Genomic DNA, 16,002 nt, shown 5'->3' on the forward strand with positions numbered 1-16,002 from the left:
CACTACCACCTCACTTTCCTCTTCTTCTAAACACTGGACCTCAGAGAGCATCCTCACTGAGTGGCTATTCCAGGAGCACTGTCTCCATCCTGGGGAACCCCACTGCCATGGGTAAAGAGGGGAGGGGGGGCGGGGCACAAGGTCACACATACCACCAACCTCAGGAGAAGCACAGACCCTGAAGTGGCTACAATACCACAGTTAACTTGGATGCTGAAAGGAATCACCCAGGTCCTTTATGAACATGATTATCAGGTGTTAGCAAATTCTGTGGCAGGACATGGCCTGAAGCATCAGCAGAAGTATTAAATATAAAGGCAATATGTATATTCCCTTCCCCACCTTCGGAAAACAGAAACAGAAACCAACTCAAATGCACGCAGATGATCTGTAATATGAACCCTGTGCTGGTGCCAGTAGGTGCTGGACGGCTGCCTTACTGCCGCAGCTCCACGTAGTTGGCCGGGAAGAGCCCGTATCTGCCTTTGCACACCCCACGCCACCAGCCATCGTCAATCATTTCGATGTTGGTGATGATGTCATCGGGGTCAAAAGAGATTTCATCATCGCCAGCTAGGGAGGAAGAGCAGAGAGAGACTCAGATGGAAACGCCGCCTGCCATCATGACTGAGACCAAGACACCCACCCAGCAAGAGACGGGGCTCTGGAGAGGGCCTTAGTAGCTGCACACATGACGCAGGCAAGGGAGAAGGAAGCTGGAGGGCTACTAAGATCACACATGAAAACCTGGAAGCAAGCTGGGCATGGTGGCCTACGCCTTTAATCCCAGCACTTGGGAGGCAGAAACAGGTGGATTGCTGTGAGTTCGAGGCCAGCCTGGTCTACAAAGCGAGTCCAGGACAGAGAAACCCTGTCTTGAAAAACCAAAAAAGAAAAAGAAAAAGAAAACCTGGACTCTAGAGAGACGGAGGTGGGGTGGGGGTGGGGTGATGGCCAAAAGTCGCAGAACCCAGGAAATACAGTCCAGGTCTCCGTTCAGAAAGGGGACTTGAAAATCCCTCCATCTGAGCCTGGCACCTGAGGATTTGAGGGAGTCACAGCCATGCACCCCATTAAACGCTGCTCGAGTGATGACAGACTAGGCCAGGAGGAATGGATGATCTGACATGACTCATGGAGGGGCCATGTTGTTTCTAAGGCACCCCTCAACCACCACAGTAAGGTGGCCCTTGGGCACATGTGTAAGGTGTCATCAGTGGGAGAGTGGGGTGCATTCTTGTAGAATTCGGTCCCCAGTTTGCACAGTGAGTCTATCATGTCCAAGGGGGACTCTGCAGCTTCAGACCCCCAAGGATTCAGGAAGATGAGAGACAAGGGGGTGGGGGCACAGGCATGGGCGTCCTTGGCATCATCCAGGTAATATCTCCAAAGTTACTTCAATATAAATTGTAGGAACTGTTCCCAGGCACAGTCATCTTCACCTAAGGTATCACCCCCTGGGGAGACTGAGGCAGGATTGTCCAAGCCTGGGAGTTCAAGGTCAGACTGTGTAACACAGACACTGGCTCAAAACTAACATAAAATAGCTTTGTATTTGTGCCCAAAACTGGTCTCAGGAGAGGACTACCTAGGAACTTCCCCTGGGGCAGAAACATCTGTGTCCCCAGTCAGTGCCTTACCAGCTTGGTAGTCATACAGGGCGATGGCTGTGATGCCCAGGTCACTTTCATATCCATCATAGGTGTCATCCTCTGTAAGCAAAGCAGAAGTCTTGAGCAATGTACCAAGTCCTCTAAACATACTTACCAAGGACTCAAGGGAAAACTTGCTAACATAGAGAGGTCTGGACAGCAGCTGAGCTGTGGCAGGTATTGGGATGGAGGAATCAGATACCTCCTAGAGACAAAAGGACTTAGCCAGGTGGTGGTGGTACAAGGCTTTAATCCCAGCACTAGGGAGGCAGAGACAGAGGCAGACGAATCTCTGAGTTTGAGGCCAGCTTGGTCTATAGAGTGAGCTCCAGGACAGCCAGAGCTACCCAGAAATCCTGTCTCAAACAACAACAAAACCAAACCAAACCACTATAAGGCATTTTCTTAATTAGTGATTGATGGGGAGGGCCTAGCCCATGTGGGTGGTGTCCTCCCTGGGCTGGTGGATCTGAGTTCTTTAAGATAACAGGCTGAGCAAGCCATGGGGAGCAAGTCAGTAATCAGTACCCTTCCATGGTGTCTGCATCAGCTCCTTCCTGCCTCCAGGTTCCTGCCCTGTTTAGAGTTCCTGTCTGGCTTCCTTCATTAATGGACAGTGATGTGGAAGTGTAAACCAAATAAGCCCTTTCCTCCCCAATTTGCTTTTGTCATGGTGTTCTATCATGGCAACAGAAACTCTAAGACAGGTCTTGGCTTTCAAGAATAAAAGCTTAGACAGCAACTCTGACACCTACAAAGAAGCATGGCCACATGGACAAGTAACAAGTAAGTAGGCCAGCCTGGGCTACAGACTGAATGACTGTGGTGGTTTGAATAAGAATGGCCCCCTCGGGGGTGGAGAAATGGTTCAGTGACTGAGAGCACTAGCTGCTCTTCTAGAGATTCTGGGTTTAATTCCTAGCACCCACATGGCAGCTCATAACTGTCTATAACTGTAGTCCCATGGATCCGATGCCCTCTTCTGATATGTAGATGTACATACGAACAACATCCACACATAAATAAATAAATCTTAAAAGAAGAAGAGAAAGAAGAAGAAGAGGAGGAGGAAGAGGAGAAGGAGGAGGAGGAGGAGGAGGAAGAGAAGAAAGAATAGTCCCTATATATTTGAATGCTTTATTTGAAAGGATTAGAAGGATTAGGAGGTGTGGCCTTGTTGGAGGAAGCATGTCACTGATGATGCCAGGCCCAGCATTGTTCCTCCCCACCTGCCGGCAGATAAGGACATAACTTTCAACTACACAGCCAGGCATGGTGGAACACACCTTTAACCCCAGCACTCAGGAGGCAGAGGCAGGCAGATCTCTGTGAATTGAAGGCCAGCCTGGTCTACAAAGAGAGTTCCAGGACAGCCAGGGATACACAGAGAAACCCTGTCTCGAACAACAAAGCAAAGCAAAACCAACAACAAACCCTCTTAACTACTTTTTCAACACCATGGCTGCCATGCCTGTTGCCATGCTTCCTGCCATAATGATAATGGGCTACGGCTCTGAAACTGTAACAAGCCTCAATTAAATGCATTATAAGAATTGCCTTGGGCTGGGCGGTGGTGGTGTATGCCTCTAATCCCAGGACTTGGGAGGCAGAGGCAGGTGGATCCCTGTGAGTTCGAGGACAGCCTGTTCTACAATAAGAGTCCAGGACAGCCAAGGCTACACAGAGAAACCGTGTCTTGAAAAACCAAAAAAAAAAAAAAAAAGAATTGCCTTGGTCATAGTGTCTCTTCACAGCAAAAGAACAGTGACTAAGGCAGAGACTGAAAAAAAAAAAAAAAGTCCTATGCCACTAATGTAAGAGGAGCGGAGGCTGGGCACCAAAGGCCCAAAGGCTGCTCTGGGCCTCTCAGGCTGAGAGAAGCCGAAGCACTCTGCACCATCCCCACGCGCTGCAGGTGGGATGAAGAACTCACTTGGTCTAGCATTTCATTGGAATCTCAATTTCAAGGTACACAAGGTAACCTCACTGTTCATCTGCTTAGGCACTGGTTCATCTTCAGGGCATAAGTGATGTGCCTTTGAGGTGGCTGGGCAACAGGCAGTGCCCGCCAAGGAAGGACTCACCAGGCCAACAGATCCCTCCCCACTGCAGCCTGAACCATCCATGCAGCAGAGCATGGACCTTCCCAGGACTGCGGGATGGGAGCACTGCATCTAGCCCACCCTGATTCAGGGGGTGACAGAGAACTCACATTCCTGGACAATCAGACAGCAAGGCAACCCTCTCTGAGGAGCACAATAGAGGGGAGGACTTCCAGGGCATGGCTAGAGTAGGGTCCAGTACCTGCTTGGTAGTGGCCAGGAGCCTCTGTGGTCTCATAGACAGGTTCTGATGTGTAGGCTAGGCCTTGCTGGGTACTGGCCTCGGGGCCACCTGCAGCCTCAGTGCTGTACACAGACTCAGGTTCACTACTTCGGTAGTTCAGCTCTGACTTGAACGGAACTGCATCCTGGTGAGAGACAAACAGACATCTTTTATGTGTCACCTGAGTTGGGAGAGCTCCACTCACAAGCGATCTCCATGGTCAGATAAAGCGAGACAAGAATGGGGGCAGGAAGCTTCCTGTGGAGGGAAATGTGCAGAGCAAGCTGTCACAGGCCAAGGACATGACCCAGGTCCAGGTCCAGGACCAGTCCCATATGGCAAGGCGCTGGCAGCCAGAGAAGACTGCAAGGCCAGTTCCTATTGTGGTGGCTCCACACTGGACCCTGCCCCATCCTTCCTCCAAAGCTGATCACAGGGCCTGTCCCTGCCCCCAAGAACAATGCAGTTGCCAGCCTCATCAAACAGCTAATGCCCCAGCACTGGTCCAGTGAGAGGCATGGCTATGTATGAATGCCTCTGTTGGTTGGGCCACTAACTCTAAAGCCACACCACCTGGCAGGGAAAGGCACCTGCCACGCAGGACAAGGAACAGTGGTGTCAAGGAGAGAGAATCCTGGTGTTGTAAAGGTCACAGTCACCTAAGCCCCATGTCCATACTATCCCAGAACCCGTGAGGAATGTCACTGAGCTAATAGAAGGGCAGTATATGAGGACTGGCCGAGTTCCATGGGATGTGTCTATGGGAAGAGGGGCTCACTTCAGTGAGGGAGCCCTGAGTCCAGACAGTGTGTGGGAGATGCTAGGCAAGGTCTCACAGAGCTTCATGTGAAGAAGCCACAAGGACCAGAGAACAAGATGCTCAAAGGGCTAGGGGAGAACACTGTCTCAGGGCGAAGGGAAGGCCGATTTCAGAGGGAGCAGTCATTATGACCAACACACTGAGCATGCGCCATCCACTGACCTCCCAGAAGCCACAGGGAGAAGAAGGCCATGGTGCTATAGGCTGCCTAAAGGTAACAGCCGATCTACGAGGACACCTTGCTCCAGGGACACAGAAGGGGAGGGTGGCATAAGTCTGTAGGAGTCTAGGGCAGCCAACTTAGCCATATGACTACCCACCTCATAGATGGGGCTGGAAGGCGGTCTGTCCTCAGCTGGCTGAGGACTAGGGGATGCAGGGGGTGTCTGCTTCTTAGCTCTGGCTTGCTCCTAAGACAGAAGGACAGCAAATGCATGGTTAATGGTCAGCCTGGAAGTCACACCTGCCACTTCATAAGAGGATGGCACCCAGGTGGGAAGCTTGACACCTGCTGGGAGAGTAGAAAGCATGGATCGGTCATGCCTTCTCAAGGACTCTAGCCCATGGCACTCCTGTGTCATAAGGTGGGAAGATGTACTGTGATGTGCAGTGGACAGGGACACAGGGCAGATGTGCAGCGGTGCCATCAAGCCTCCCCTCCATCTTGCCTTCAGCCCATTTCCCAATTTGGGGCTCTGAGCCAATGCTACCATGGGCCAGAGTTTTGGGACCTTTGTGTGGGTAGTATTTTCTGCATGTGGGGAGACAGGTGGAGTGCTCTCCAGAGACCATGCCCCCACAAGGCAAAATCCTAGTTCCCAAGACTGCAACAGAACACTAAAAAGAAGATAGAAACCATTCCAGGCTGTAAGTGGGTCCATGTTACCCCAAAGTTTTGATAAAAGGAGATGGAGTAGAGATGACTAGGGGGAGCGATGAGGAATGCAAAGGGTGGGAGAAAGGAAGAGCCAAGGCAGCCTAGAGATGCTGAAGGCAGAACCTGGGATCTCCCCAAAGCCCCCAGGGCCACAGGACGCCTGGACTTCAGGGCTGCGGCGCCAAATAGGGGATGTTCTAACCACTAGGGGGACAAGCTCAGATAGCAACATGGGAAATTTACTGAAATCTTCATGTCCCCACAGGAGATGTTCAGGGTTGCAGTCAGGGCCCAGAGACAGGACTGAACCTCACCTATCCACTCCACACCCCCTCTTTAAGGGGACAATGGCCACACTATGTGCTCTTGAAAGAAACACCATAAAGACTCTTAACACAGTCTCTGCAGCCAAGGAACTGCCTGTAGTGCGACACTAGAACAGCCATGGCAATCACCAAAGATGCGCCCCAGGCATTGGTGGCCCTGTGCACCTGAGGGCAGGACCAATCTGGGCGGTCCATGCCTCCAGCACAATGAGGAGGCCAGGCTGTTAGTCAGGCCATTTGTGACTACAGGCTGTGGGGTTCTTCCCAGCCCTCCCTATACACAGCTGGACACCAAGAAGAGCTCTCACTGCCAAGTGCAGGTTTAAAGTCACACAAGGAGGTCAGGTCTAGTCTCGTCAGCTTAAAATTGACAGGAGACGATGGTATAAGACAGGAGGTGGGCAGGACAGGAAAGCACCACACAGCAGAGGCATTAGCATCAAGAGACTCTGATATCAGAACTAGATATCCAGAGCCACAGGACCCAGTCAGCCTGCAGTGATCTTCTAAAAAGGAGTCAAAATGCTGTAGGATGAGGCACGTGCACTGTGGCTGAACAAAGCCTGAGGTGTGAGCCCTCGCTCTGGGACTGGGCCTCTAAAGGGAGGAGCTATATACTTTACACACGCAGGGTCACTCCTACATGCAGCTGCATGTCCTCAGACACAACAAACCAGGACCAACTGTCAGTGCCGGTGCTCTCAGCGCCATCTGCCAACTGCACATCATCTTCTTTTTTTAAAAAAGATGTATTTATTATTTATACAGTATTCTGCCTGCATGTGTGCCAGCAGGCCAGAAGAGGGCACCAGATCTCATTATAGATGTTTATGAGCCACCATGCGATTGCTGGGAATTGAACTCAGGACCTTTGGAGGAACAGTCAGTGTTCTTAACCTCTGAGCCATCTCTGCAGCCCACACATCATCTTCTTTAATTTCCTCTGCATGGTCTCAACCCCAGCACCTCCTTGGGAGGAAGTGTGTGCACATTAGCTTAGATGGAGTCTCGTCTTTATGAATAACTTTGCATGGGTTACTGGGGATTCTACTTCCTAACCAATGTGGAGAGTCAAGGCCAGCACACATGTGGCCACAGGGCCACGGAGAGGCGCTGAGGATTGAAGGTGTCCTGATAGTGGGTGGCCAAGTTACTCTACCTCCCCACGGAAGCGAGCCTTCCTACCAGCACCTCTTGAATCTAGCTGGGAGCAAAGAAACTCTCCTGTGATATGCAAGCAAGCATATCATAGGAGCTTCAGGAAGGAGCCCCTCCCCACACCCACTTCCTCTACTCAAAGCAGTGACAGAGTGATGAAAAGGAACATCCTCCTCATAGTGTGTCCCACTGCAAACTTGAGAGAGGCAGCTAGGTCTTGGAATGGGACGCAGCATCTTTACTCACTTCCAGCTTCCTTCGAGCCTCCTCCTGCTCCTGCCTCTCTTTGGCCATCCGCTGAGCTCTCTCTGCTTCCGCCTTCCGCCTGTCCTCCTGCTCCCTCTCCTTTGCCAGGTTTTCAAAGTTAGCTCGGATATTACTGGTTTTGCTGGTCACTGGGAGGAAAGAGAGGACACATCTGTCTCAGAACACCTCAACAGGACAAAGCCACACCAGGGTAACACTGCAGTGTCGTCATCCTCATTTAGCAGGGAGGGTACCCAAAGAACCCAGTCAACTCACCTTAGGCCAGCCACATGCAACGCCCAAGGGAGACTGATGGGTGTCAGAAGCCCTGGGCTGGACCACAGTTGAGCTGGCCACTGTCCTAGCCAAGCACCACATGCTCAGGCTGAATGATCGCTAGCTCTAGGCTAAGATCTCTAGCCATGAAGGCTGGGTCGGGAGGGGTTCTGTCCCTAGCACCAAAAAAAATGAAGGAGGAGGAGGGGGAGGAGAAGGAGGAGGAGAAAAAAAGATTAAAGAAGAAGGAGGAAGAGGAGGAGAAGGAGGAGGAGGAAGAAGATTAAAGGAGGAGGAGGAAGAGGAGGAGGAGGAGGAGAAAAAAAGATTAAAGAAGAAGGAAGAAGAGGAGAAGGAGGAGGAGGAAGAAGATTAGAGGAGGAGGAGGAGGAAGAGGAGGAGGAGAAGGAGGAGGAGGAAGAAGATAAAGGAGGAGGAGGAGGAGGAAGAGGAGGAGGAGAAGGAGGAGGAGGAAGAAGAAGAAGAAGAAGCAGCAGCAGCAGCAGCAGCAGCAGCAGCAAGGAAGGGGGAATAATTTTAGAACAAACAAAACAAAAAAGCATTGGCTTTCAACACCTATTGACCCTTGAATATATTTGCCCTCATTCTGTGTGAGGAAAGCAGAGAGTATGCCAGTCATGACCAGTAAAAGCCTGTCTCAGGAATAGGCTTACTGTACTACTAAGCTCACAAGTGAACAGGTTTGTTCTGGGAACACCATTTTTCCAGACATAATAAGCGGGTTTGAGTGTCTGGCGGGCCGTTCCTCCAAGGTGAGCCTGTCTGGTAAAGAATATGTATTCCCGAGCCAAGTACAGTGGTAAATAAATAGATAAGGAAAGAAAGTATTGCTGTTTGTCAACATGAAAGTGCTGTTTTCAAGCAAACTCCTGGGTTGGCTGGGTGTCATGGCACATACCTAGGACCTCAACACTTGAGAGACTGTAGCAGGAGGATCACTTTAAGCACAAGGCCATCTGAGCTAATTCATGAGCTCAAATGCAAAAAAAAAAAAAAAAAAAAAAAAAGAAGAAGAAGCTCTGGGTTCTGGGACATTTGTAGCTGCTATCACAGTGTGCTGGCTGGTTTTATGTCAGCTTAACACAAGCTAGCATCACTGGAGAGGACGGAGCCTGAAAGAATCAGAGTCAGCACAGGACACACCAAGGCCAACCTCATGGAACAAAGATTTATTTGCCCCAGGGGGACAAAGGGCAGAGAATAAGAGACAGGGGACAAGAGGCAGAGGATAAGGGCAAAGGGAAAAGGGACGAGGGAGAGGGAGAAGGGAAATTGGCTCAGGAGGGACAATGACTACCTCTGAATAGACAGAAGGCAGACGTGGCCCGTACACGTGTACATAGGAAAATGGCACTTTATAAAGGGAAAGAGGGAAGCCCCGTGTCAGGAGGAGTTGGTTAGTTTTGATTGGACAGGTTTGGTCAGTATAGCATATTGATGGCTGGACCCTGATGGTCAGCCTTAGGAGGGAAAATGGCCAAAAAAGGGAACAGACTTTGGTGGCTAGCTTTAGGAATGTAACCTAATGGTTTAGCAGGAAGAGGGAACAGGAGGGGACAAGACCTGCCAGGGCCATGTTTGCCATGCTCCAGCCTTCCTAAGATCAGGCTTCAGCTGGGCAGTGGTGGTGTGTGCCTTAATTCCCAGCACCTGGGAGGCAGGGGCAGGTGAATCTCTGAGTTCAAGGTTTACAGAGCAAGTTCCAGGACATCCAGGGCTACCCAGAGAAACCCTGTCTCAAAACAAAACAAAACAAAAATCAGGCTGCAAGCAAGCCTGCTGGGCATTTTCTTAATTGGTGATTAATGAGGGAGGCCTGAGCCCATTCATTGTAGGTGGGGCCACTCCTGGGTTCTATAAAGCAGGCTGAGCAAAGCTATGGGGAGCAAGCTAGCAAGTAGCACCCTCCATGGCCTTGGCATCAGCTCCTGCCTCCAGGTTCCTGCCCTGTTTGAGTTTCTGTCCTGACTTCCTTCAGTGGTGACCAGTGATGTGGGAACATAAGCCGAATACACCTCTTCCTCTCAAAGTTGCTTTTGGTCACGTGTTTCATCCCAGCAAAAATCTCTAATTGATACAATGATCATGACAGCTGTCATTTAAAGCCTGTAATGAGATGGCTGTCAGGTGTGACCTCTCAGATTGTGTGAAAGGGCTCTGCAGGTGAGGAGCAGCTAATCTGGAGTCTGAAAACAAACAGTAGCACCACTGAGTGAGCAAGACTCTGGAGGTGTTCAGAGAGAGACCACAGCCCGCTGGGCCTCACACTCACACAGCATTCTCTCCCGCTGCCTAGCACGGTTTCTTGTTCCCTTGTAAGGTTCCAGCAGGCAGCAGGAGCCTGTGGTCCTGTGACAACACCACCCCCATCACCCAGCATGACACTGAGGCCAATTTCCACACTGTATTCTCTATTTAAGCACCTCATAGTCTTTGTTTGTTCGTTTGTTTGGTTGGTTTGGTTTGGTTTTTTGAGACAGGTTCTCTCTCTACAGCCCAGGCAGGTCCAAGCCTCACTATGTAATCCAAGCTGGCCTTGAACTTGTGGTAAGCCTCCTGCCTCAGTCTGCCAAGAGCAGAGATTACAGGTGGCATATGCCACCATGTCTAGACCCTTCTAATCTGACAAACAGTAGATATCAAACTCCAGTTGTACCTGCAGAGGCCTTTGCAAAAGGCCTTGGTTTTCATGTATCAAAAAAAGTACTGATCGTGGATCTGCAGTGGCCAAAGGTGAGTTGGGGATTTCTATCCTATACGCAAACGGCATTTTCCAGATGCTTCTCACCCCTCACTTCTCACATGCCCAGTAGGCACCTGAAGCGACACCTGAAGTGACACCTGAGTCACTGGCCAAAAGCTTGTGGATGAGAGACTGAGAAGCCTCTGCTTCTCTTCCTCAGGCTGTAGCTGGGACCAGTGAGTAGAGTGGGCTCAGGGGCTACATGTAGGCTGGTCCCAGAACTGGTCCCCAGCACCTCTTACCAATACCCTACAAGGTGAGGCCTCTCCCTCAGCCATGGCCGGGAGAGAGACCACAGGGCACGAACAGAGTACCCCATGGACCAGACAGTGCTTTCAGACTGCTAACACTCACCAGCCTCAATGGGGACAGTCTTTTGGTAGGCAGAGGGCACCTGGGCCACATCTTCAAAGGTAGATGCGTTCTGCAAAGAGAGAGAGAGAAAGAGAGAGAGAGGGATCAGGGAGTACTGTCCTCGCTCCTTCACAGCCAGGGCAGCTGTTGCCTCGTGAATGTGAGGGGCCTTCCCCAGCTTTCAAAACACCCGCCACCCCCCCCCCCAACACAGAGCTGTTGCCCCCATCCTACACTCTGCAGATTCACTGGGGCTCAGCTCCCCTTTCACAAACTCGCTTATTAGCACGCAGTTGCGCGCTCCTGTACTTAGACCGTGGGGCTCTGTAGGTCACAGGGTCACTTGGCCAGGCCCTTCCTTGCCCTTCTGCATGTTCTCTCAACATCCCGCACCCCAACCATGCTTATAGGCTCCAGAATTACTCTGGAAGGGATCAAGGAAGTAGAGTGGCTGACATAGGCACAGGCTCACAGGGCACTGACACCAGTGATAGCCCAGCCATGGGGCTTCTATATAAATGGATATTCAGGGTTCGGCGCATTCACCACTCCCAACACATGCCACCTAAAGAAGAGTAGCTAAAGGTGGTCCAGGGGCCCTGAGCAAATGCACTCTGTCCTCTAACTCAGTTGACTCCAGATGGGCTACATTCAGCTTGACCCTCCCCTCCAGTCTCAGAGCCCATCCCCCTTCTACAAGGAAGCTGAGACCACCAGCAATGAAGCGGCACCCTGCCCGTCGCCCATATGGAGCCCTTCTCAGCTGAGTGCCCCTAGGTCAGAGCTGTGCCCATCCTAGCTGCCCTCACTATCCTTTTTCCTCTTCCCAGATGGCCTGCCCTCACCCTGACCCTAGCTGATCCTGCAGAACAACCCTCACCTTGCTGTCCAGGAGGCTCCTGTCTCATTGCCAATCACCTGGGGGAGCCCTGATCCATCTCCACACCCTCCACTCCTTTCCCTCACCCACCCATGCCCTGCCTTCCAGATCACAACACCCCCTTTTCTTCCTAAAGCATCCTGGGGGTGACACCGAGGGCCTCCTCAGCCTTAAGCCAGCCTCACTACTAAGCCACACACAGCCTCAACCCACCTTCTTGACCCCACTCCTACTCTCCTGGGTCTCCTCCTCTCAGACCCTGTTCCAACCTGCCTATATCAACACTCATTCCATCTCCTTCTCCATGGAGCCTGGCTCTAAGAGTCCAACAGGGTGTCCACTCTTTCCTTTGGATCACCCAAAGCCACCATGGGGAACACTTCTCCTTTCTTGGAGAGGGAGAGGCATCAGGGTCAACGCCTCATCTTAATCACTCAGGCACAGCCTGTGCCCTGATCCTGCCCCACAGTTCCCTGGGCAGGAAGGACCCTGGGCTCCTTCACAGGACGACAAGGAGAAAATAGCTACGCTACGCCTGGCTGACAGGGGCAGAAGAGATAGTTCTAACCACATCATTTCCTGACTGAGCACACAAGGTTAGCGGTCGCCGTCTCTGCGGTCGCCATGTTTGCCATTGCCACTAACCACAGTCACCACAACTTCCTCGATGCCGGCCTCGAACACACTTAGTTCCTCATGTCCTCTGCCACAGGGCCCTCAGCCACCAGACACCTGGTCTCTTGCCCCCTCCCCCAGCCTCCCTGCTCGGTCTCTGCTGACTGGCAGAGGTGAAGGCCTGAGGGGAGTCCCTCGGCACCCTGCAGACCCTCCTGTCCAACTGAGTCAGCCTTGCAGCACCCTGGCTGCCTAAAGCTTTATTACCCTCATCGTCTTTACCTGAGTTCTCCAACTCTGCAAGGATCCACCACTGCCTAGAGTGCCCCAACTCCTCCCTCAGCTCTGTCAAGTGCTGGAGTTACAGGCGTGTGCAACTGTGCCTGGACTCAGGTTGCTTTCATAAAGGACTGGCTGCATGGTCCACAGGCTTCCCAGGTCCCTCCCCGAGGCAGAAAACCATGTAGTTAAAACCGCCGACCCGTCACTCTTCCACACCTGCACTGACCTTGCTCCTAAACCAGGCTCCTAGCACATCCTCTGCTTCACAGTCCCTGAGACCCCATCTTTGCAGACAAGCTCCAATCTACCCTCAAATTTTGGCCCAGGGTCCAGGAGCACACTACCAAGCCCAGTGACCTCGGTTCAACCCCTGGGACCCACATGGTAGAAACCGACTCACACAGGGGTCTTTTGACCTCCATGTATACTCTGTGGTACATACATGCGCATGCACGTACATATGCCTACATATACATGCATACATATATACATACATACATGTATACACACAATAATAATTTTTCGAGACAGGGTTTCTCTGTGTAACCCTGACTGTCCTGGAACTCACTCTGTAGACCAAGCTGGCCTCAAACTCGGGAATCTACCAATCTCTGCCTCCCAAGTGCTGAGATCAAAGGTGTACATCATCACCGCCTGGCAACAGCTTTACCATGCACTCTCAGGTTCTCCTGTAAAATGATCTGGTGATGAGGTGGGAGGGGGGCCTGGGGTGAAGCTGCCCACAGTGGGCTATGAGCCTAACTGAAGAACAACTCTGTGGGTGCTCCTGACATGTGTGACCACAGCCAAGGACAGGACTGAACATGTGCATCTGTGCAGTTGAGAAGACGCAGCTCACCTCAGGCAGAGAAAAGCAGCACCTGCCAGGGCATTGGAGAATCCACAAAGCTGTCTAGCAATGCCCAACACTAACCCACCACTGGCTGAAACACTAGGAAAACAATTCTTTCACAGCTGACCTCACAGGGTCCCCAAACTGACTATTGCTGATGAGGGGATCTAGGGAGAGGAAACAAACTGTTTCTACAAGAACGTGCTTTCATGCCTAAAAGATAAAGCTGGACTAGATGGCACTGGCCACTCATGCCAGACTCTGGAGGCCGAGGCGGTAGGGTCTCAAATCCCAGGCCAGCCTGGGTGGCAACAGCAAGACCCCATCTGAAGGAAAGAGTGAAAAAGGACAGACCACGGACCAGTGCATCCCACCGGCTGTCCAACTGCACCAAGAGTAATGGCCTGGCTCCCTCTGTCTGTGGTGACAGCCAGAGACTAAATGTGGCCACTAAGCTCTTCCAAAGTACCAGCCAACCAAGAACTGGTTCTCGTCTGGCCTATTGCTAATAATTAAAAGTTCAAATAGTTGCATGGCCCAAAGACCCTCACAGCAAGTGTGTGGGTTTCACCTGAGAGCCCCTCTGCTCAGTGCTGTGCTGTGACCAGGTTCTCAGCTTGTCTGAACCAGAATGGACCCATGGTGTGCTACATGAGGTATGCAGGGTTCCCAGGCGGATGCCCCAGGGCCATGTCTAACGTTGCTGGATAGACCTCCAGTGTTGGGAGCCTAGGGCTCTCAGAAGGACATTCCCACAATAGCTCGGCGGCCTTACCTTGTCCATCCGATCCTTCTGCACCCCGTACTTCCCGCCGAATCCTTTGGCATAGTCTAAAAGGTGGTAAAGGCCAGACTTACATGAGGCTAAGGACGAGTGTGCAATGGCAGACACATGCACATGGGTCCACAAACAGCCCGGGGACACGAACCAGAGCAGAGGGACGTGAAAGCTGCCTGAGGACAGGCTCTCCTGGCAAAGCCAGCTGTCTAACCACAGTGCCCAGTGCAGGCAAGGAGCAGGAGAGGTGTGGGCATGCTTCCAGGAATGGGGGTAGGGAAGGGATGGGCAGCAGGCTGGCAGGAAGGAAGCCGAGGAGGGGGGGCACAGGACAGGCCTTTGCAGTGCACACTTCTATAGCACAGTCTTCGCACCAGCCAGGGCCTTATTCTCATCTGCTTCCTGGGCGCCTGCTCTACTGGGCACTAAATAGAGGCCCCACCGTAGTTTGTTCTCTTGCTTTTTAAAAAAAAAAAAAAAAAAAAAGGCTCTTGTGTCGAAATGCCACCAGACAAATATGTCTGCTGCTGCCACACACACAAACACATGAAAGTGACAGCCACGCAGCCTCGACATCACAGGAATAATGGCCACATCTGTGTAATCTGCTGGGCTGGCAATAAGAACACTCACTCCAGGCCCGATGGCATCTGGGAGGCTACATTCCACCCTTATTCAGAGAGTCACATACCTCTGCCTGGACACTCAAGTTCCAGGAGCCAGGTCTGATCTCTCAGAGAGAGAGAAACCACAAGAGCGGCTGACACCCCCAAGGGTATGCCTCCACCTGCCTGTAGCAGCCATGTGCACAGTGTGCCCATACTGTATGGCTCAGAGTGGAAATGCTACACATGGACAGTGTGGCCAAAAATCAAAACAAACAAGTCAAACAAAACAAAAGCCCAAAACTCTGAACACACAAAACTTTGTGCAACTGGCCATAAAAAAACAAAACACCACTGCAAACAAAGACACAGAGACCACATGAAACATGCCTGTCTTTCCATCTCTATGACCCTGGCGTCGAGTTAACATCAGGGCTAGGAGGAGTAAACCCACCTCCCTGTGAGTCAGAGTCAATAAGGAGGGGCTCAGATACTCAGTGCTGGGGGTTGGCAGCAAGGAGGCCAGAGTTGTCTGCTGCAGAAACTACACTGGCCTGGCCTGCAGGGTCCCTCCTAACCTGAACCCTAAAGGTTAGAGGAGAGAAAAAAACGGAGCTGAGGGAAGAAAGGGCTGAGCTCCAGGATGCTGTTGGGGTGGAAGACATCCCTGGCAGCCAGTGGCATAGGGAACTGTCACAGGCACTGCGGTGAACCCTGAAGTCTATGCTGCAAGTCAGCTGCACTGCAATGGCTGGTGGGAGGAGGCAGGGGCAACTGTGCCTTGCTGGGACTCGTGCTTGGCCAATCTCTCCTTGTAATCAAACCCCACAGCGGAGGAGTCCTGCCTCTCGGACTGAACACCAAATTTGCCTCCGAAACCAGTCTTATAGTCTGGAGATCCACGCGAGACAGTAGGGAACATGACCAAGAGAGGAAACAGCCAGGTTAGAATCACATGAGCATGTGCAATGGTCAAGCACACCCTGTTCAGACAGCAAGAGCTCCAATCTGGGCCTGACGGTCTAACGCTGACCAAAGGGTTAAGGAACAGACTTGAAAGTCAGTGCACTTCTGTGGAGATGCAGAAGCAGGGTCGGATGGTAAATGTAAAGCTTAATCAAAGCTACTCCAGGCTTCAAGATTTGCCTGTAGTGTCCTGCCCAGGCTGATGACAGGAAAGGGACAACAGAG

The 16,002-nt window shown here is 51.7% G+C and overlaps 1 protein-coding gene across 3 annotated transcripts in view; it reads right to left on the minus strand.

Moving 5' to 3' along the window:
* Positions 1 to 432: 432 nt before the first annotated feature.
* The window catches only part of Cttn (cortactin), a 31,718-nt gene continuing 16,148 nt past the window's right edge, over positions 433 to 16,002 (minus strand). For 2 of the 3 annotated variants that reach the window (XM_051145738.1, XM_051145737.1), the window contains 7 exons: positions 14,204 to 14,259; positions 10,799 to 10,868; positions 7,405 to 7,553; positions 5,118 to 5,207; positions 3,957 to 4,122; positions 1,641 to 1,712; positions 433 to 573 (listed from right to left, as the gene is read on the minus strand). In XM_051145738.1, coding sequence (XP_051001695.1) covers positions 437 to 573; positions 1,641 to 1,712; positions 3,957 to 4,122; positions 5,118 to 5,207; positions 7,405 to 7,553; positions 10,799 to 10,868; positions 14,204 to 14,259 — 740 coding nt within the window. In that variant the 3' untranslated portion in view covers positions 433 to 436. Of the gene's footprint in view, positions 574 to 1,640; positions 1,713 to 3,956; positions 4,123 to 5,117; positions 5,208 to 7,404; positions 7,554 to 10,798; positions 10,869 to 14,203; positions 14,260 to 15,591; positions 15,703 to 16,002 lie in introns of all 3 variants that reach the window. The other variant, XM_051145736.1, reaches the window with a different exon arrangement.

This window comes from Acomys russatus, chromosome 5, assembly GCF_903995435.1.
Source record: "Acomys russatus chromosome 5, mAcoRus1.1, whole genome shotgun sequence".
NCBI classification, from domain to species: domain Eukaryota; kingdom Metazoa; phylum Chordata; class Mammalia; order Rodentia; family Muridae; genus Acomys; species Acomys russatus.